The following is a 21,619-nucleotide window of genomic DNA, read 5'->3' on the forward strand; positions in this document are numbered from 1 at the left end:
CGGGTGACAAGGAAACTGGTGGACGATCACGGCCTAGAGCACGAACTCATGGCGACGATGAGGTGAGGGATGGAATAAAGAATATCCATCTGGGGCCAGCGGCTGCGGCGGCATCTCCCTCTATTGTAACCCCACCAGTCGAACAAGTAAAGAAAGAAAGTGCAGCTGTTGGCTTGTTAAGACGGCTGAGCACCAGAAGAACACGGGAGAAACCGCGGGACACCGATCGTGAAAAGAGCGCAACATCCCAAGGACCCAGTTTCAGCATACAGCCGCCAGAAGAAGTTACTACTGGAAAAAGTTTTAGTGTGAGGAGGCCTAAACATGAAATCCCCTCTCCTGCGACGCTTCACTCTGGCGGAAGCCAGCCCCAACAGCCAGATTTTCTGCGTGCACCCCCGGTCTGGGGACCCACCTCCCAGGACGAAGAATGTTCTTGGGCGGTCAGCTAGTGTTAATTCCGGCGACAACAGGGTGCTCAGAAATGGGAGACGAGGATTTTTTGATGGTCTCGTTTCTCCGCTCTCACAGGATCCACCATTGACAAGTGGATCTGACCGATCTAGTTTGAATGTGCAAAAGTCGCGACAACAGCAGAGCGACCACGCAGCAACCCAAGATTCGAAATCCACTATTCGCACACAAACATTTAGAACTAAATCTCTTGGCCATGCCAGACGCGAAAGTATCCAGGCTCGGAGAGCACGCCGCGAGGAAACTCGCGAGGCAAATGTCCCCGAGGAGACGGATGCTGACCTGAGTAACACCGGCAATACGATGGAAAATGTAAATACAGGAGAAGACTTTTCGAAGCCCGTCTTTCTTAAAGGCCTGTTCAGCGTTTCGACAACTAGCAGCAAACCCCTCCCCTTCATCCGGGCAGATATAAGCAGAGTCCTGAAACAGCTTGGTGTTGAGTTCACTGAAATCAAAGGCGGATTTAGCTGTCGTCACGCCCCAAGCATCGATCTCAACCGGGTCGTTGATGTTTCCCCGCCCAGCCCTGATCGACAGGGAATGGTGAGCAGCCACCGCCGTAGAATCAGTTTTGGCGGACTCCTCAGTCACGAAAAGGATGAGAACAGAGATGAGCATAAATATTCACACTCTACTCGGACTCCACGCCGTCATCAAGGCTCACCTGATCGAAGTTTTATCTCTAATTCAGATGGCTCTGACGAATACATGGCTGCCCGTGATAATGTGGGCGGTGAGCGCGTTGTTGGGGAGACGACTACTCGAGTCCAGAGCGACACGGGCGGTAACCTGGTGCTCAAATTTGAAATCTTGATCGTCAAGGTTCCTCTCTTCTCGCTGCATGGTATACAATTTAAGAAAGTGTCAGGTGGCATGTGGCAGTACCGAGAAATGGCGAAAAAGATTCTGGATGCTCTTAAGCTCTAGTTTCGACCTCGTCTTTCCTGACATTCGGGGAACTGGATTGAGGATCTTTTAGAGGGTGGACAGATCGCCCCTGCTCATGGCCCTGTCTGCTTAAACTCATCTCCAGGCCGAATATTTCCTAAATAACTTTGTTTCGCCCATGGAGATTTCAAATTGGCGTTTCAGATTCAGATACATATGCATACTTAATTATCTCACATCCCCTGATTTGTACGGAACTTTTCATCGCTTCTAGCTCCTGTTGTTTTCCCACATTTGTTACTCTCAGGTTTGTCTTTTCCCCCTTCATGCCATGCCAGCTGACTCATATTGATGAGAAAGCATGAATGAGCTCTGCCCTTGATTTGTGATATTTTATTTCCATTTCGTTATTCATTCGGTTCGCTTTCTTTCCTTTCCCCGGGGTGCCTGGCACCTTAACTCTCTCATCAGTTAATCTACCATTTAGCGGTTGCTCTTTTAATGTTCTTCGCCCCAATCCCACCCCCTTTTTCTCTGTTATTTGAGAAGTGTGTATACATGTAGTATATATATCACGATGGGGGTATGTAATTCAGTTTACTGAAAATGTTGTTTTTCTTCATGATGTTCAGTTGGGTTTTTTTTCTTTTTTGGCAACTTTGTTTATTCAAAGTTTTTCCGGATTTCAGATCTAAGAAAAAGGATTTGAGAGAAGATGAGCATTGCCATTCGCTATATCTGGCATTTATATTTCCTCTTTCCTTTTTTTCTCACCTCATTTTATTCTTTATTTCATTAATTCATACATTGCTTTAATTTCACTTGACTCTTATAGCTTTTTCGTCTATTATCACTGTAATTGGTGTCGCTGCTCTTAATGTGATTGCGTCCATTGGAATTTTGAAACTTTTTATATCAGGTTTTAGCTTCATTGTGATGGAAGAAACGAAGGATAATTCTCAAAAGCAGAAACAGAAGTTCATTCATCGTCTGCATGAAAATATAAAAATGAGAGGTAGAAAAGCTGATGTGATGAGTTTGCTCTTCAGCTAATATATGTCGTTTTTACTCCTAGAAAGAGTCAATCCGATTTTCACTGGAAGGTCTACCTTCCAGACCCCTGCGCCTCAGGTTGAGGTTCATTTAGCTGAACAACCCGAGCATAACAGACACTTAACCAGCTCACGTCACTCTTCTGTATACTTGAGACGAGCGACGTGGAGAGCCCCGGAATCAATGTGTTTAGCCTATAGGTCATTATGGCATGTTCAGAAACTCGTCCACTGGATGAAATAGTTAGAATAGCTAGTTGTTGTTTGTTTTAATAAACCGATTCAAATGCGTTACGTAGCCTGATACCGTCTTTGCTAAAGAGCCTGATATTAAAATAGGCTACGCGCGAAAACACTAGCTGTTGCTGTCATGCGAGGGGATTTGGGAGGGATGAAAATCAAATAAATATGATTTTCACATTGGTGAAAGGTACTTGATTGAGGTTTCAAATCATTCAATGTTGAGGACATTGAGAAAAAGAATTGTCAATTTCATGTGGCGGACACAATATGAAGATACATTTTCAAGAAAATTTTGAAATAGTTACAAATTTAACACGAAAGGTTGAAGAAAAATATACAGAAAGCTTAGTTAAAATGGTTTATTTCAAAAACAAATAACTATTTACTTCAGATATAAAAATAATGTAAAGCTTAACTAAAGATATTTATTTGCTATAAGTATTACAATAACTATTTATAAGATAATATAATTATTAAAGTTATAAAATTTCAAATTCTTAATACTATTAATCATTATTAAAATATAAATTAAAATATTGCATATTAACTAAGTATTTAAAATAAAATTTGAAAAATTATTTTAAATAACATATTTTAAATTTATTATTTTATATAAAAAACTTAAAATATTATGAAATATTTAAAAGTTTAAAGTAAAAATATAAATAATATTATTATATTAAGTATTAAAACTTTTCAAGTTTTAAATTATTTATAATAAATATAATATTTTAATTATTATAATATAATAATTAAAGATTTAATTAAAATTTTTATAAAATATTATATAAATAGTAAATTTAATTATTAAATTATATATATATTATATTAAATTTATAAAAATTTTAATTTTAATAATAATAATAATAATATTAATATTAATAATAATAATAATAATAATAATAATAATTTATTTATTAATTAATTAATTAATTAATTAATTAACTAATATATATAAATTAATATTATTTATAAAATTATATAAATTAAATTAAAAATTATTATTATATTGTATTATAAGTTTTTTGTTACTATTTTTAGTATATTAATGTTATTAATGGTATTTTATTTTAGTTTAACTAACCATATAAAGTATTTATTTACACTTGTAATGACACTTCATTTAAAAAAATAATAATTAATTTTTACTAAGTTTAGATCTCAAACAACAACTTTTTGTTTAATTTCCATCAAAAACAACATTTAAAGCTTCAAAATCTTGCTGATTTCTTTCTTAGAGATTTTGTATTCTTTTAAAAGCTTAAGTCAGTAATAGAGTTGCTTTAGATGTTTTTACTGCTATGATTGAAGTCTGAGCTTTGTCATAAAAGGCTCTCAGGTTGTTTTAACTTTCAGCCTTTGGCTATATGTCAAACTTCTCTTCAAATAAGATGGTTATTGACCTTACAAGAGATTCGTCCTCAGAAGATGACCCTCGACACGGCGTTGAACCAGTGAGTTCCCCCAAAATCAAAATGCTGGTCTGGGATTTTGTTGTTTGTTTTGAACATTTTTGCCATCACACACTCTCTCATTCTGGGCTGAAATATGGCCTGCAAACCTTGTCTGTCTTCAGTTCGATTTCTCTCCTTCACGTATTTCCAAATACCGAAGGGTTATGCTCTTAGGAATATCTGGACCTATTGGAAATAATCCTACATATCATCAATGTTTCCTAACACCTACAGTGTTGTGTTTTGGCCTTATTCATCTCGCTAACCGGTTTAGGAAATCCGCACTCCACCTCATGATGAAGGGCTTACCCTTCTACAAAAATTCACACGTCCGAGCCTACGACCAGGGAGTAGTTCAAGCGGAGGGACAATGCGAAATGAGTGGAAAAGTACAGCATCTACAAACGGCGCAATTTCGAGTACTTTGAATGGTGTGCTACCTAGCAACAAGCCACCCCAACCCTCCTTCGCGGTCGTAGTGCCATCCTTGGGGTGTGATACTGGTATTAAAAGGAGACGCCTGAGCTCTGAAGATGACAGTAGTAGCCAGGCTAATGGAGTTGATCCCGAATTTCCGAATCATCATGGGCTATCGTCTTTCTACTCCGTGGAACGGAGAAGCAAAGCTTTGACCTACCAACCTAAGCAGGAAGTCAGTCGGAATCGGGCCAACATTCAAATAAAACAGCCTGCTGTGCGCTATCACCCTTTTCAGAAAGGCCACTCAGACAAGGACATATTGTCACTCTACTTGAAAAAGCTTCAGCGGATTCAAGGGCCCCCTGTGACATTAAAGATAGATCCCTCCGACGCCTCAAACATTGACTTCAACTTTGAGTTCATTAATGAGTACAAGCTTCAGAAGGGGGTTAAACGCGTTGACCCAGGTTTCCATGTCGGCTGTCAGTGTGTCGGTGTCTGTGATTCATCCAGCTGTTATCACCTGGATCGCCTCCCTAACGAGGACGAGGATGAAGACGAAGTCTCGGAACATCAAATTATACCTTATCAAGTGGGGCGGGATGGAAAAGTTGTTCTGAGGCATGAATTCTTCAGGAAAAGGGCAATGATTTATGAATGTTCCCCTCTCTGTACTTGTCTTCCAAGTTGTTTGAATCGGGTAGTACAGAAAGGCCGGACACTTAAATTGGAGATTTTCCGAACAGATAACCGTGGTTTTGGTAAGTGAACCTTTTATTTACTCCAATGTTTTGCTTTTGAAATACCGACAAATATTTATATCTCCACGTGACAGGTCTACGTTCCCCAGAAAACATCCAAGCTGGACAGTACATTGATAGGTATCTGGGCGAAGTGATAACAAGGAAAGAAGCTGATGCCCGAGAAGCTGCAACTCCCAAAAATTCTGCCAGCTACCTATTTCAACTAGACTTCTTCATTTCAGCAGAGGAAAATTGCTACATAGTTGATGGAAGAAAATATGGCTCCATCACGCGCTTCATGAACCATTCCTGCCGCCCTAATTGCAGGATGTTCCCTGTCTCCCAGTATGAAGCTGAACGGAATATCTTTGACATGGCCTTCTTTGCTATCAAGAATATTCCAGCAGGGACTGAGCTGACTTTTGACTACTGCCCTTATTCCGATAAGGAGGGTTCCAAGGCAGTCGATCCTGATGCGGTTAAGTGTTTGTGTGGGGAACGGACATGCCGTGGTCAGTTGTGGCCGAACCAACGGAAAACAATGTAGTTGGAAATTGGACGATGTTTTCTTCGCATGTTGTGGTTCTGAAGGTCGGAGTCTATCTGGCATCTAATTTCCCCCTTGGTCTCAGATTTCGTCTGTTTGCTTTTCTCAAATGGTATCATTTGCCTACTGAAATGTTTTCATTAGCTAAGCCGCTGGATTCGGAATATCTCTCTTTTTTTTGTGTGTGTGTGTGTGTGTGTGTGTGTGTTGACAATTCTAGCGCCACCCCCCCGGATGTCTTCTGATTGACTTCATTTTTGGAATCTTTAAGTTGTGGTTTGCTGCTAGCATCTGCGCCCTTAGCCCCTGCTTTGTCCCCTATGGCAGACATAGCCTCCACAGGAGAGCGCTGGAGATGGACACTAGCTCAGTGCTCCATGCCCATCCTCCATCCCCTTCCAGCTTGTTCAACAAAAATCCCCAAGTTCCACACAAACTTACAGCCTTGTTTGTCTTCTGCAATTTTCTATGTCCTATTCGGATGGTTCTCTATTTCCCAGCTATCTTCAGTTCGTGATACCCCAGTTTCTTGGACCGTTTTAACTGATATTCCTCTTCTTTTTCTCAACCTTTATGTTATGCTACACTAGCTTGTCTCTTCAAGAGTTCAAACTACAAATGATGCATGTATGTACCTCCCTCTGCTTGATGTTTATAGAAGCCTAGTTTCTGTCTGGTGTTTCAGATAACACTTTTCTTTCCTTTTTTGTGCTAGGACTTTCCATGCGAAAGGGTGTTGCACACAGACACATATAAGCAAGTTGATTTAGTTGACTATTGTGATCCCCTTTTTCTGTTCCTTCTTTAACCGTTTCATTCATCACTGAAAATGGAAACTCATGAAATTTCAACATTTGGCATTTCTTCCTTACTTCATTTTCATTATTCCTGCCAATTTTTGTCAAGATTTTAGGATAGTATGTGGTTCTCAATTCATGCAGCAGATTCAAATGAAGTTAGCCAGCATAGAGAAAAGAATCTCTTCTTTCTTCCACTCCTGATAAGAGACAGATTATAATACACATGCCAGAATTCCCCGAAATTCTTCTTTCAACCACTACATTCCCTTAAATATAATGAGACTTTTAGGCATATGAAGCTGAAAATGTTAAATTTCGAGGAGCCATGACACATGAACAGAGAGTAAGAACGCAAGTATAAAGCCAGGGAAGTAATGGTGAAGGTGGGAAGAAACAAGAGATATAAGAAATACCATTTGACATTCCAACTCTCCATCCAAGATAACAAGAATTCAGAAGGAGAAAAGAAATCTGGGGCTCATATATAGCTGGACTTCTGACCTCCCCTGTTAAGCATAGAGGATACAAAAATTTTTCACGATTGTTATCACCCAGGCAATTTGGTTGATTACTAAGGGTGTTGGAGGGGAGGCCAACGAGAAACGAAGTAGATTATTCAAAAGGTAAGAAGAGAAGGGAAATCTCCCAGACATAAATAAGGTTCTGTGTTTGAAAAAAGGAGACTAACATTGCAAACAAACTTGCTTTCAAAGAGGCTCCCAAACTTTTCGAATGGATGGTTGACCGGGGAAATGTAGAATGCGTAGTGTGTTGCTGGACAGGGGTGGTGGTGGGAGGAGATCACACAGATGTACACTAGAACAAAATAGCTCCTATTCTAGGATACAAGAGGTAATAAGTTCGAGTTAAAAGTGGGTTTCATCCTCATATCCAGGCGTCTGTAGTTCGTCTCACTTTGGGTCGTGCAAAAATCATCGTCCTCCCTAGGTCGACCCCTCCATAACCTCAAAAATCCCCCCCATAACAAATCTCGGCTGACGCCCTATCCGCAACGAATTAATGTAACTACTGTCCCCTTCCGGCTCAAAGTCAAACACCTGCCCCACACTCATATTCATATTCAAGCTCGCATCCGTATCTCCCACCATCATTGGCATTGGCATGGCCGTAGGGATTGGCATCGGATCCACAGGACGCGGCTCCATAAGCCCCAGCCCAATCTTCTCAATCGAGTCCTCACTGCAGCGGCAACGTTCCTCGCAGAGTGCTAGATCTACTGCAGATGGACGACGGCGGTGTAGAAATGAGGAGAGGCGTATTGATGAAGTGGCGGAGTGCATTGTGAACGGGCTGCCGCTAAGACCGCGGTTGTACATGCGGTTGAGGGATGCAGACAAATGGTGCCGGTGACCTGTTCCTGTCGGGCTGGAGTCTGCGGAGGATAGGGGGATACTTATCATCAATCTACTGCTAGTGCTGTAAAATGGGTTGCGCAAGTCGGCTGTGTAGCTGGTCCATGATGAGGTGAGCAACTCCTTATTATTTGAGGTTTCTGTGGTGCTGCCCATTGTGGCAGAAGCGGGGAAGCTGTCAAAAAGGCCTCGAAGAGGCCAAATGAATGCCTGACTGCTGTTGTATCGAGTGGGATTGAGCGAGCGACTTGGGTGCTGTTTTCGAGCTCAGGGTTGTGAGCTCACGATCACCAAAGAAATATAACTGTGTACTATTCAACTATTAAATGAAGAGTCCCATTCAATTGAATTGGATGAACCCCAAATTCCAGCAGATCACAGGCCAGCGGTATATGGGATTAAATGAGGGAGCAAAGCTGGGCAGCCAGCAATGGTGGAGGACTGGGGAGCTAGAGGTTTTGAAGTGTCAAGAAGAGTGAGATCAACGGATTTAGTTACCGGATAGATAGAAGAGCGAGGACCAGAAGAACAGAAAGAAAATGGAATTAACAAGGGCAAAAAGTTCCAGGCCAGGGACTTAATTGACTCTCTGGAAGCGAGTGACGAGAGACAATTGGACAGCAACGGAAAAGAGACGAAGTATATAGCTATTTTCTGTTCCACATCAAGAAGGGGGTTAAATATTTATTTCAAAGTATGGATCTGAAGCGCCTGCATAAATACAACCACGGAGACAGCGACGACGAACAACAACCACCCGAAGAGGGAGAAGGAAGAGAGGGAGAAAGTAGGGAGTAGCAGGTTTAAGTCCTGGAGAGGGTTGGGAAAAGCCAAAGCAAAAAGGAGCAGAAGGGGAGCAATTGGAAGGAGAGAATTATTTGGTTATCTACGAAGAACAAAAACAAGGAATCCGAATTATTTATTTATGAGACACCCGAAACCGCAGAAACCCTCGGCGTGGCAAGCAAAAACAGGAGAGAGAGAGAGACAGATCTTATAGCTAGGAACTACACAAACAGGGCCGATCGAGCTCACGTTGGGAATCCACCTTGCGGCGGTTTTGCAGAGAGAGATTATTATATGATATGATATTTACGATTATTGATCTCAATGTTGACAGCATTTTTTTTATTTCACCGGCGAGTGAGTACATGAGAAATAAATATACAACACTAAATTAATGAAGGCATATTGCTGTTATTCTCCCCAGCATAATTAACATGACTGCCTCAGCTTGATATACCTATTATCTACGGGCAGCTGGAGGAATCTTCCCAATCCCTGACCATCGCCTCCAGTTTCTCATCTTTGCCACTATCGTAGCATCTGATGCAGCAACCTTGTTTGAGATATTTGACCGAACCAAGCCCTTGAGTCTCTCCCGGGCTTGGCTGCCTCGTCCAGAAGACCTGAGCATCGAAATTGTTGGATGGCAGACGACGAGGGAAGTAATGAGAGGTAAATAATTAGAAGAAGAAATGAACATGTCAATACTTTGTCAGGCCATGATAGCGGCGCACTGCCCTCTGATTACATGCAACCTCCCACAGCTTCACATATGTCATTTATCTGGTTGAATCTGCCATGTCTCAAAAGACAGCCTTTCTTATTATCTCCTGAGGTCATCCCTCCTGCGTCCAAAAATTACATTGGAACCAACATTAATCACCTTCCGCTTCATACTTAGCTTCAGGGTCAGGAGGTGTTTCTGAGACGGCGTTGATGCAAAACGCTGGTCCCTCACTTCTCCAGGAAGGTTAATCGGCATTTTAAGCATTTATTTTCATGTTCCTATCTCCCTGGACAAAGGGGTTCTCAGACGCGAACTGTGCCGAACTTAGTGAGTGTTAGCATAAATAACCAATCTGCTAGTGAAAAAAAAAAAAGAAAAGAAAAAAAAAAGAAAAAAAAAAGAAATACGAGGCATGGGATCCTTTCGGATGCGAAGCCGGAGGACCTGAAGAGGGGGAAGGGATAAACCTGATACACGCTGAACCAACAACAACAAAAACCATCGTCACAGATTATTGGTAACCTTCTCTGGGACATGGTTTTGATGACGAGTTTTTGGTACAATATGTCCATGGATGGGATGCGCTTCTCGATAATAGCCACGGCGGAACAGCTCGGTCATGGAAACAGTGTCATCCACAATTAATCATAATGACTCTGTAATTTCAGGTGTATGTCTCTTCAGGTGTATGTCTAATTTAATTCTCTTCAAGAGCTTCCTAAGTAGTTACAACATGGATTAAACCAAAACTATAACTGAACCAACCTTCTCACATCATAAGCGCATAAGCATTATGAAAGTACAACGAATTAAAAATTAGACGCTGTCGGCTCAAGCGTGTGTCCGAGAATCTAAAAAAAAAAAAAAAAGAAAAAAGAAAAGAAAAAGAAAACAAAGAAAAAAAAGAAAAGAAAAGAAAAGAAAGAAAAGAAAAAAAAAAAGAAAACCGCCACTCCCCTCCGGTCTTTATGGATCGAAATGAAATGCGAAGAATGGGAAACTAAAGGAGTTGAAATCGAAATATGCAGGAAGCAAGAAAGGTCTCAAGACAATAAGAAACAAAGAAAGGGAAACAAAAGTGGGGAAATAATAAAAATATACAGGCATGAAAATGTTGTTTTACACCCAAAAGTCAAAACCAAAAATAAATGAAAAAAGGGTAATACCAAAGTGAAAAATCAACAAAAACATCAAAAAAGGCCCAAAGAAAAATGACAACCTTCCTCATAACAGGCAAAGTATTGATGTTTTTGTTCAAGACATGTCCGCCCACCCTTTTTGGTTTTCAAACTCTAGAAAAACGTAACGAGAAACATAAAGGGGGAATAAAGAGGGAAATAAGAAAAGGCCAGCCTGACTGATATGCGCTCATATTCAATACATTGACGACTGCCACCGGTCCACCACCTCTCAACCTGTCATGTATATCGTGATCTGCATATGTTTTTTAGTAAAGCCCTGCTGCATTCGTGTATATGGTATCTTTTTACGTCTGCTATTTATAAGCTCCAAAAAAATGAGAAAAAGGGAAAATGCATGGAGATGGGAAAGGGTATATAAAGCATATACCCAGTATATGCGTGACAAAAATGAGGAAGAGGGAGAAGAGGGTAGTGAAGTACAGGGAAAGGAAAAAGTTGACGTCCATCGGAAGAATGATTGATAGACTATGATATATGGAAGGTATCATTTCCAGTATGATTATTCTCTCCCTTGCGGTCAACGCAGCGTGAAGCTTCGTCGGATACTTTCGCCCCAGGCAGAATTGTCCAGTGACTCCACCACCTCCTGCAAACTGACGGAGCTATCATGCCGTCGATGGTTCGCTATATCGTCCGGACTAGGCGGGTCGGAACTATAGAACCCTCTAACGATACGGCTTTGACGCGGAGACAGTGACGGGCTTCTATTTCCCCACTCGCTAGCACGTGTTGGCGAGCTGGAGTTTCTTGACCCTTGCGATATGTTTGTGTCAAGGGATGGGAGGTTTCGTAGATGTCCGCTGCCGGGTGGGGTGCCGGGTGGACGACTCAGGGCATCGGGTGATAACATGGGAGACGGGAAAGAAGAATCTGAGTGCTGGGAGGGGCTATGTTGTCGTTGCTGTAGTTGCTGTTGTGATTGCTGTTGCTGCTGGCACGGGTGCTGTTCTTCATGCTCTGCATCGTCAACGTAGATTTCTGGAACAGCGAATTGTGGCACAGAAACTAGGCGGGAAGCATCATGAGGTTCAAATCGGCGGCGGAACTTTCGAGACCAGTATAGTGTGTCGAAAAAGCCAATGACAACGCTTCGCCGGACAGCCTCCTCGACTCGCTGCAGACGAGCTCGACGACGAAGGAATTCTTCGAGTCTGAAAGGAAATAATATATTAGAACAATCCAAAAAAAAAAAAATTACTAAGAGTAGTGATTAGATGTCTTGGCTTACCTTAAACTCTTGCTATCAGTGATCACATTGTAATGAGCAAGAATCATGAGACAAGAAGTGAAGGATATGCCTCTCTCCGGGTCTGCTGAGACAAGCACTTCTTCATAGAAGGTATTCATTCGAGCCCGTTTTCTGCGGATTTGCTGCACAGGGATGCGACTAATCCTCCTTTGCAGCTTGTCCAAATCGATTCCATCCACAGCTCGGACATATGGTGCCGGGTTTGATTCTCTGCGATGAACTTTGCAGTCTTCCAAGATACGACCAACCGTAAAGTCACCGTCGTAGATACGCATTTCAAATATTCCAGACAGTTCCTGATGTCATATTAGAATATCATTCATAAAATATAGTGAAATTGATGCTGTATGTGTTGACTTACCCCTAATAGCCTGGGAAACACCTCTTTGGAAATGTATCCAGTTCCATCAGGGTCATAAGTAGCCCAGGCTTGCTTGAAGCGACGGATCTCTTCTCTACTGATGGCATACAACCCACTGCTTCGTTGATATACATACGAAAAACTTTCGAAAATGAGTGAAACGAAAAGAGACACGAAGATGTACATGCTGACAATGTTCCAGGAGATAAAGAGTGTGCGGGCCCAGCCAGCACTGCCGCAGTCACTCTGAAAGATGTGGTTCTCAGCTGTGCAGTAAGGTGGCACCATCGTGGCGAAATCTTCCATGATCTCATTCCAGCCCTCTCCGCAACTGGTGCGGAAAAGAAGAATGAGGGCCCTTGGGACGTCTCTGAAATTAATATTGCCGGTTTCCCCGCCCCCAAACTTTGTAAGGCCGAATATCTGCGTGAGAGCAATAGCGTAAACCAGGAAGAGGACAAACCAAGTAGCCAGAAGATTACCGATGGCTGGCAGGCTAGCAGCTGCGGTTTTGAATAGTTGATCAAGTTGATTATTCCGAGGGATTAGTAGAAGCACGATAGAGACAAGAAAAAGTTTATGGAGTCGGGCAAAGACGATATTGTTATATCGGATAACCGAAAGCACTGTGGTGAAAAATGTTCCGGATACTGAAATGATCGAGTACAAGTCCCATGAACTTCTACGGAATCGTTGCCATGTCAAGCCGATAACACGAATGAGGATGTTGGCGATATAGAATAACGTCAAAATCAAGAAAAGAACATCTAGGTTGGATATGAGCTGGCGCATTCTGCATAGTGTTGGAGTTAGAAAGAATTCTTACCTCGAGTCCTGTCCCACCAACTAGATTCAGGGTAAAATTCTAGTACTAGAAGCAGTAAATGAAATAGGAGAAGTCCATTGATGAACCTTGACCAGCGCCCATGTTTTTTGATTGCAATTCTGTAGCACCATGCTTTAAGCTTCTTGCTATCCTTGTCAATGGACCGTTTAGAAGGAGATATCTGCCGCAGATGCTTGCGAAGTTCGAGCCAAGACCGTTGCTCTACAGTCAAAAATGCCACCCCTGTTTGTTCGGTGTAGTTTCGCATGAAGACGGAAACAAACAGCGTTAACACGAAGACCGCTCCAAGCAAATTAAACACGACGAAGAAAAGGCCGTTTTCTTGAGATGCGAGTGGAACGGGTTGCTGATTTACTCCATTTATCGACATTGCGTTCCACAAAACGCCTGTCCAGCCTTCCTGGGACACAATCTGAAAAAGAATGAAGAGCGATTCGCCAAAGTTATCGAAGCTGTAGTACGGATTCGAGACCACACGGGGAGCCAATACATCCCACGCGTATGGGGTGCTCATATATTCGCCGACACAGTTGTCAAGTGAGGTGTACCCGAAATCATTATCGTTGCATGATCTCATCATTCCGTTGAAAAGATTTAGGCCATAAATAGCGAAGGGGACAAGGAAACTCATGGAGACAAACGCAGCCTAGATACCGCTTAATCAGCTTTGAATAAAAGACGAGAAAGGTGAAGAAACAGTACTTACAGATATAACCTTCCATCCACCTAAGATTATTACAGCGTGGAAAGTTTCTCTTGCACTGTCACTGACATTAAGCAATCTCAAAGCTCGCAGAGCTTTGAATGCGCCCACGACACGCGATGCGCCTGTAGCGTTAAATATTGCAGATACAACATTAACCCAAAGCGTAATCAGCACAATCCCATCAATGAAGCCCCATGAGCCACGGAAATATGCGTTTGGCGTCCAAAAGAAGCCATCTGCGATGACTTTGATCACTGCTTCGATAGTGAAAAGAATTGCGAAAGCTATATCCGTCCAGACGAACCAGTTACCAATACCAGGTTTATGGGTCTCCAGGAAAGTACGCTGATAGAGAGGGGTTGCAATACACGCAATCAAAACCATGGTAACAATGGCAGCATAGATGAATGCTGAAAAGGTGTACCATACCGGTTTGTATGGATCGACTCCCTCGATACGACTGCTCCCTCGACCTGGTCCAACGATACGTTGGCAGAATCGTCGTAAAGGATGTGTGGGTTTAAAGATATACAATGAGACATTGTAGCTAGGGTACTTTTGAAGGTACTGCCTCTGAGCCCGCTTCCGCTGTTCAGATGCGGATAAAACCTCCTTAGCCATCGCAGTCGGGTCCGAATCGTCATAAACCTTTGAAAATTTCAATTTTGAATAAAATGGATTAGGTTCTCGGTCCATAATTCGGTTCGTGATCGAATTGAACATGTTCGTAAAGGCGTTACCATGTTGAGTATGGTCGGATGGGCTCTCCACTTGTGGGGTATCTGTGGGTGGTGATCGTGGTTGCTCATCCAGAAACTCATTGACAACAGCATCCTTAAGCAGCATTTCGAGCGCTGCAGGTCCATGGTCGAGCGGGTCCCGATACCGTTGAGAACTGCGACCGAGTCTAAAAATGGTTGACAGCGAAAGATTTCCTTGAGATGAGCCACTCAATTGCTTCTGTTGTAAAAAAGCCTTCACCTGTTGAATTCGCTTCTCATCCTCTGACACGTCGAAACTCTCCTGGATAACAGCAATGAACATGTTCAGGACGACAAAGTTAGCTAGAATGAACCACATAATGAGGAATATAGCCGTGATCCAAGCCGTATCCCACGGATAAGTGGACTGAACTGCAGAATATAAAATCGATGTCCAGTTTTCGCTGGAGAGTATTTGATACATTCCCAGAAAGGAGTTATAGATGTCGAAAAACGTAATCTCTGCATCGCTGTCACTAGGCATCTGGCCCCGGAACAACTGGACAGCGAATATTGACGACAAAAACGTAATAAGAAACACGAAAATGATTAGATTGAGAAAGCCAACTGCGTTTTTGAAAACAATTTTAGTCAAATCACTTGTCACGGAGAATGCGAGAACGATGCGGTATATACGTAACACCTGAAAAATTGAGAGCGCTGCATACATCCGAGGGGAGTCGCGTATTGGCGATATTAAAATAATGGAGGTAATGATTGCGAGGCTCAGGTCGACCCAGTTACGAACGTTCTTAAAGAAGTTTCTCCAGTCAGACGCAAATCGAAGGCAGATTTCGACAGCCATGATAATTGTGACCACGACTTCAGTGGAATCGATAATTTTTGCCCGACTAGGGCCCATGGTGGAGCTTCTGAGGCATTGCACCACGAGTCCAAAACCAATCACAGCAATCCATACCCAGTAAGTTCTGGCGTAAAAAAGTTTCAGACCGCGTAGTTTTCGAGGAGTTGCATCCTCGAATTCTCTTTCGTCAATCTTCTCGCTGGTGAAGGCACTTCGCTTGCTTTCTTCTCGAATCACCTGAAACGAGGAGGTGATTACGGCAACTAGCAAGTTGACAAGCCACAAACTCAGGACTATGAATCCAAAGACAAAAAATAAAGCGGCGGCAAGGTAGTCAGTATCAGTGGTGTAGTAAAGGATGTCAGTAAAGGTGTTTGAGCTCATGACCACGAAAACGAGTTGAAGGGAATGGGCTACATTGTCGAAGCTGATGGTTCCCCCATACGGGTTACTACCCTGTACACATAGAGAACCCTCAGGACACAGGTAGCCCTTCGCGGGACCAGAGCCAGGAGTTCCATCTGGCGTAACCCAGGGCTTTTCTGCGCCAGTCCCAAGTTCGTGGTATCCTCCACAGAATTGAATTTTATCAGGGGCGTCGTTCAGTGTGAAATTGTTCTGCCCATCAGGATCGATCCAGACGCAAGTCCGGCGCAAACTGGACTTAAAACTTTGGACGCCTACAATTGCAAACAAGAGCCAGAAAAAACTAATTAGAAAAGCTACATGGACTAGCAAAGGTGCAGCTTTCTTCAAACTTCGGAAAATCACCTAAATTCGAAAGTTAGCTTACATTCCGGATTACAATAGAGACACCTGGAGGAGATGAAAGGGGAAACCCACCGAGGTACCACTGGTGAGTCCCAAAAGTCTCAAAATTCGAAGGCAGCTGAGCATCCGAAAAACATAAAGATGATGTTGCGACTCAAACGATAGGTTCGACAGGACAAAAGATATCCAGTATGATACAACTGCAAGGAAATCAATCCGAGTAAAAGAATGGCGGAGGAAAGCGCGGCGAGCAAGTCGAAATCGTTGCAGAGAACCTGCGTCACCCGACGGGTCTGAAGCATTTTGCATCCCCGTGAACGACCTTAGAACTGATACTTGAGGATCGCTTGGGCCCGGGGGTTTTCTTGTGGAAAGCTGCCGCTGGGGCATCAAAAGATCCTTTCCTTTTGCAATTAAGGCTTTTCTTAAACCAAGCGATCGATCTAGAGTACTATACTCGCCGGGATTGAGAATAAGTCCGGATACTATTATCCTCGCCCCAATTTCGAGTGTATAGATGATGAAGAGAGCAAGAAACGCATAGTCGAAAGCAGGGGTGCCCCAATGACTACCTCGTTTACCTTTGTATACCGAAGATTCAATGGCTAGGAGTACCGTCTGGACGATGATGAGAACGAGTATTATCGGTTCCGTTGCAGGGTGGATTAAAATCTCCAACAAGGCTCGCCGTAGTTTACTTTGCGGACTAAATATACCCAGCGAGTTGCCCCGCAGTGGGTTTTCCTCAGTCTGATAGGCATCCAGATCTCGAATTTTGGAAAAAAGCGACGGCCTTTTTTCCGGTGGATATCCATCTTCCAAACCAGGGTTTGACATATCATGAGCATATTCTGTCATTGCGGGGAGCGAGGGCGGTGCCTCGAGGCGGGCTTGCTTGAGCGACGATTTGCGCCGAAGGGTCTGTTCAACAATCTCCGGTTCATTGCTTATGTTGACCACACGTTGCGACATCTTTCGCACCATCGAGCCAGCTCTTGATAATGCTGAATTTGGAGTAGCGGGCGATATTTGCCGTGACCGGCTGCGGTATGGCTGTAAACTGCGAGACCCGCTCCGCGACCTAGTATTCCCTTCTTCCAAATTCGGTAAATCATCCCCTAGATGCGACCCAGCCACCGTCGCACCCTCCACAAAGTGCACGCTACCACTCCGTCTGTCGTGTCGTTGGCCATGCGAAATAGAGGCACCATCCATGGGTTGCAGATATCTCTGGTCCGTGAGAGGGGTCGTGTCATTCTCCGGTGTATCGGTTGGGGGCATGTAGGTTTCTTCATCATTTGAAGTCTGCTGGTCCGCATAGGGGAAGCGAGTCAGATCATCTGAATCCCTCACATGAGCTTGGTAAGGGCGCTCCTGGCCGGGACTACGACTAGAGAACTGCAAAGGATCGAAGCTCAACCCAACGGACCCTATAGCTTCTTGAAAATTACGACTGGTCTCAGGGTCGATTGGCTCATCTTCCTCCGCGTGAGATGCCGGAGAATTGGGTCGCGGTCGTGGAGTCAAGCTGATATTCTGGAAATTTTCTATCCTACTCCGCTCGTGCGGGCTTGGGGAATCTTCCGCTATCCGTTCATATCTCCTCCCAATGCCAGTGCGACCAATAAATGAGAGTCTTCGCACTGGATATCCCTCGCGTCCCCCAGCGCCGCTACTGCTGGTTGGTTTATTGCATCGTCGCCCTGTTCCGTCTGGGTTTGCGGTATCCGGAGGTCTCGAGAGGTCTTGGAGCGGGATGGACTGATTAATCGGAGGGGGCCCGGTGTCGTAGTTCCCCATGTCATAGTGGTTGTTGTTTGGCGACGCCATCTCGGAAGGCGTTGGCTATCGAAGAGCACACATCTCAGTATGGAAAGGATGTAATAACATGGAGTCCACCCAAACCGTTCCGGCTCGGAACCAAAATATTGCCAACTGTATGTCACCACCGAGTTCTGCGCATGAATGGGCAGCGTCACAACTTCTTCTGTGCACAGATAATAAATAATGCCCGGCCGTTGGTGTCTAATGTTGAGGTGGGGTTTGAAGATGTCGTTTGGCGATTAATTAAGGTGGTAATAGAGATGAGGTGCTTTAGTGACCTACCTTCCGGTGAACAGGAGGTCGTTTTGGCTCAGAAATAACAATCCGATTGGATTCTGATCAAGCGAATCATTAACGTTGTTATGCTAATCTTCTGGGTTCGATGTTTATGAGCAGGAGAATGATGATGAGCATCGGGGGTTGTAGCAGAACACTTTGGAGCTCTGTAATTTAGAAACGGTTTTTTATACAGAGCTGAGCGATTTATTGCGAGCAAGGTAACAGATACGGTACTGATGGTACGGTAAGCATTATACAGCACGTGCACAGGCAGTATTGATCGTTTGAATCCTCTCCTAACGGACGGTTCTTTACCCCCCCAAGCTGGTAGTTATAGATGAGGCTGACGTGTCTCGCTCCTCAATCCTTTAAAAACTCGGCAAACCCCCCCAGCTTTGACTTTGTTTCTGAAAAGTGTCCGACTCACATCGAACAGTCACAGTCAAGTCCACAGGTTGCGAAAGATTGACAACACATGTTATTATCTGTAATTCACTACCCGTTGAGACCCAACAAAGTCCCTTAAGGTTGAATTGAATCCTTACAGTTCCATGGTTCTCACTTCCTCGTCTAAAACTATACCTGCTCGACAACATTATCCATTGAGCGTACACGGATTAGCCGTTGCCCCGAGCGACCTCCCTAATACGAGAGATTAACCATTCAACAGGTTATAGCTCGGCATGGACGTTTTTTGGTACTTTGATCCAAAAGAACACTGCATTAAGTGCTGAAATAAGCTCGATTTCAAAGATGAAAAAAAGATAAACTGTTATTTACATAAAGGTTTTATTTTTATATATTGAGAGAAATTCTATTACAATCTATGTTTAAAAAGTGAATTACTTTTTATTTTATTGTAAATGAAAATAATCATAAAGATCATTTTCAAAAGAGTATCTTATATTTATAAGAATGAAGTTTACTTGGTATAATTAAAATAAAAAATATTATAAAAAGAATAAATAATAATAATTATCAGTTATTTACTATCATTTTTATAAACATGTTTATAATATTTATTTTATTATGAATATTTAATATAAATAATAAAATTACAAAAAATATAATTAATTTACTTGTATTTTATTAATAAAAAATAGTAATTATATGATAAAATTCTCTAAGTAATAGTGATAATAGTGATATTTATATAATAATTTAAATAGAAAATTTATAAATATTAAAAAATGATTAAAATTACTCATTATATAAATTATTCAATATAAATTATTTATTTAAAAGTTTTATATTTTAAAATATTATAATCTTTTTCAATTAAAAAGTATATAAATATTAAAAAATTAATATTATTATATAATTATCAAAAATAATAATTATATTATATTTTAATTGAAGTTTTATTATCTTATAATAATAAATAAAAAATTATTTATTGATATGAAGAAATTTTATTATAATATATTTTATATAATAACTATTAAATAAATTATTATTTTATTTCTTATATTTATATACAATTAATGATTATGATAAATTATAAATATAAAGTTAAATAAATATATATATATATATATTAACTTTACAGAAGAAATTTGAAGTTAAAAAATATATTTATATAATAAAAAGTTTATATTAAAATTTTATAAAAAATATTTAAAAAGTAATTGATTTTAAAATTTATAATATGTAAATTTTAGTTTAAAAATAACTATATTAAAGTTATTAATCAAATATATTTGATAAAAGTAAAGTAATATAATTGATCTTTAAATATTTTTTTTTTTAGTTTTGAGATTCATCCTATAAAATTTAACTCTATAGTTTTTAATTTCTCATGTCAAGTATCATTTAATGACTGCGATAGCTATTTAAACATTATTATATAAATTATCATCTTAACTAATTAAATATTTATATTTAATTGATTGAATATAAATATTAGCAACATTTATACATATGATAAAATATTATTTATTTCATTTTTATTTCATTTTTTTAATAATAATAAGCAGTTGTTGATTAAGGTTTTCTATAACTAGTTAGTTAGTTAACTAACTAACTAGTTAAAGAAAATAAGTTGTTACTAATTACAATTAAAGTATATTTATATATATAGTATAATCTCGGTTTGCTGGCCGGCTTGCTCCGCTTGCCCCGTTTGCCCCGTTGCGGTCTAGCGCCCTCCCGATCCGGACTGGCGTCCCCCGTTCGGGTTTGGCCTCCCTCTTCACCGCGTCGGTTGGCGGTAACGTCGCGATCATCAAAGCTATCAAACACCTATATAAACCTTGTCTGGCTCCCTCTTTCTTACACGCTCATCTTTTATCTTTTTTCCCTTCTTTTACTTCCCCACCCTCAAAACCAGAACCCCCCCCCCTGGGGTCCCAATGGCCACCTCTCTCCCTTTCCTCTTTTCCACACGGCTTATTGGCTCACCAGCAACCGCTGATGGTGCTGGTGTCACCATCACGCTGCTCCTGGCCTGAGCCTGGAACTCCACGCCCTTCCATGCTGTGCTGTGCTGTTTCTGATCCCTTTTTCAACTGGTGGCCTGACAGGGTGAGCACCTGGCCTGGCGCTGGCTGCACTGTGGGACCAGGTTTTCCATCTGTTTCACTGCTTGTCCACATTTGTCCACATTCTCGCGAGAATAATGGGGGAAGGGAGAGAGATATCTCTATAGACATCCCTCACTTTACAGCCCTACACGCTTGTGCTGATTTCTGTTTTTGCCTTTCAATCACACAGCTGGATCAGGCCCAGGTGAGCTGGGCTGCTGTATCAGAAATTACTCAACTGAGAACAACACCCCCCCAACCCCATTTTTGCTGTGCGTTAACCCCCCCCGGGGATCAAACCGCGGCTTGTGATGAAAATGTCTTGCAGATCAGGATATCTGCCTGAAATTGTTGAGTACTGCTAGCCCCTCCATCCTCAGTTTGGGAAGGAACCACTGTTCAATCCTTCTCGCCTGGTCTGACAGCCAATGGCGAAAATGCCTCACTCTATGCATACATGGCATTCAGTGTGCATGCACCTCAGCGGGGTTCCCTGCATGTGGTAACCTCTGTTCTGGATCCCATCAGCTCAGCGAGTCAAGCAGGAACAATTAAGGGGGCTTTTCAATGTGAATGAGATTGCCCTGGAGCTGCACCTCCTTCCTCCTGTTTAAATCATTCCAGGTCTGGTGGTGGTGTGATGCTGCTTTGGCCCGCATCTCAGAGATCTTGTGATGTTTCATTTCTTCAGCTTCTCCGGAGAGACCTGGTGAATCCACAGGATAAGAGGGGTAGTTTCTGCAAAAGTGGCTTTCTGTCTAATAGTCAGCATTTGAAGTTCC

At 42.0% G+C, this 21,619-nt stretch overlaps 5 protein-coding genes across 5 annotated transcripts in view; 2 read left to right on the plus strand and 3 right to left on the minus strand.

The window, feature by feature from the left end:
• PAAG_11676 (CAMK/CAMKL/KIN1 protein kinase) overlaps window positions 1–1,404 on the plus strand; it is a gene marked incomplete at both ends in the record, with an annotated part of 4,200 nt that extends 2,796 nt beyond the window's left edge. The window contains 2 exons of the mRNA XM_015847277.1: window positions 40–443; window positions 532–1,404. Coding sequence (XP_015703066.1) covers window positions 40–443; window positions 532–1,404 — 1,277 coding nt within the window. The remainder of the gene's footprint in view (window positions 1–39; window positions 444–531) is intronic.
• Window positions 1,405–4,051: 2,647 nt separating this feature from the next.
• PAAG_03011 (histone-lysine N-methyltransferase) lies at window positions 4,052–5,824 on the plus strand (the record flags this gene model as incomplete). The annotated part of the gene is made up of 3 exons (XM_015844817.1): window positions 4,052–4,114; window positions 4,389–5,295; window positions 5,370–5,824. 3 exons carry the CDS (start codon window positions 4,052–4,054, stop codon window positions 5,822–5,824), a joined length of 1,425 nt encoding a protein of 474 aa, XP_015702023.1.
• A 1,744-nt stretch (window positions 5,825–7,568) lies between these two features.
• Window positions 7,569–8,153, minus strand: PAAG_03012 (hypothetical protein; the record flags this gene model as incomplete). The annotated part of the gene is made up of 1 exon (XM_002794421.1): window positions 7,569–8,153. The coding sequence occupies one exon, from the start codon at window positions 8,151–8,153 to the stop codon at window positions 7,569–7,571; it is 585 nt and encodes a 194-aa protein (XP_002794467.1).
• Window positions 8,154–11,229: 3,076 nt separating this feature from the next.
• Window positions 11,230–18,042, minus strand: PAAG_03014 (calcium channel subunit Cch1; the record flags this gene model as incomplete). The annotated part of the gene is made up of 6 exons (XM_015844818.1): window positions 11,230–11,863; window positions 11,941–12,257; window positions 12,323–13,089; window positions 13,149–13,815; window positions 13,876–16,212; window positions 16,285–18,042. The coding sequence occupies 6 exons, from the start codon at window positions 18,040–18,042 to the stop codon at window positions 11,230–11,232; spliced, it is 6,480 nt and encodes a 2,159-aa protein (XP_015702024.1).
• A 2,669-nt stretch (window positions 18,043–20,711) lies between these two features.
• PAAG_03015 (hypothetical protein) lies at window positions 20,712–20,909 on the minus strand (the record flags this gene model as incomplete). The annotated part of the gene is made up of 1 exon (XM_002794424.2): window positions 20,712–20,909. The coding sequence occupies one exon, from the start codon at window positions 20,907–20,909 to the stop codon at window positions 20,712–20,714; it is 198 nt and encodes a 65-aa protein (XP_002794470.2).
• Between the last annotated feature and the right edge of the window lie 710 nt (window positions 20,910–21,619).

This window comes from Paracoccidioides lutzii (assembly GCF_000150705.2).
Source record: "Paracoccidioides lutzii Pb01 unplaced genomic scaffold supercont2.8, whole genome shotgun sequence".
Taxonomy (NCBI): domain Eukaryota; kingdom Fungi; phylum Ascomycota; class Eurotiomycetes; order Onygenales; family Ajellomycetaceae; genus Paracoccidioides; species Paracoccidioides lutzii.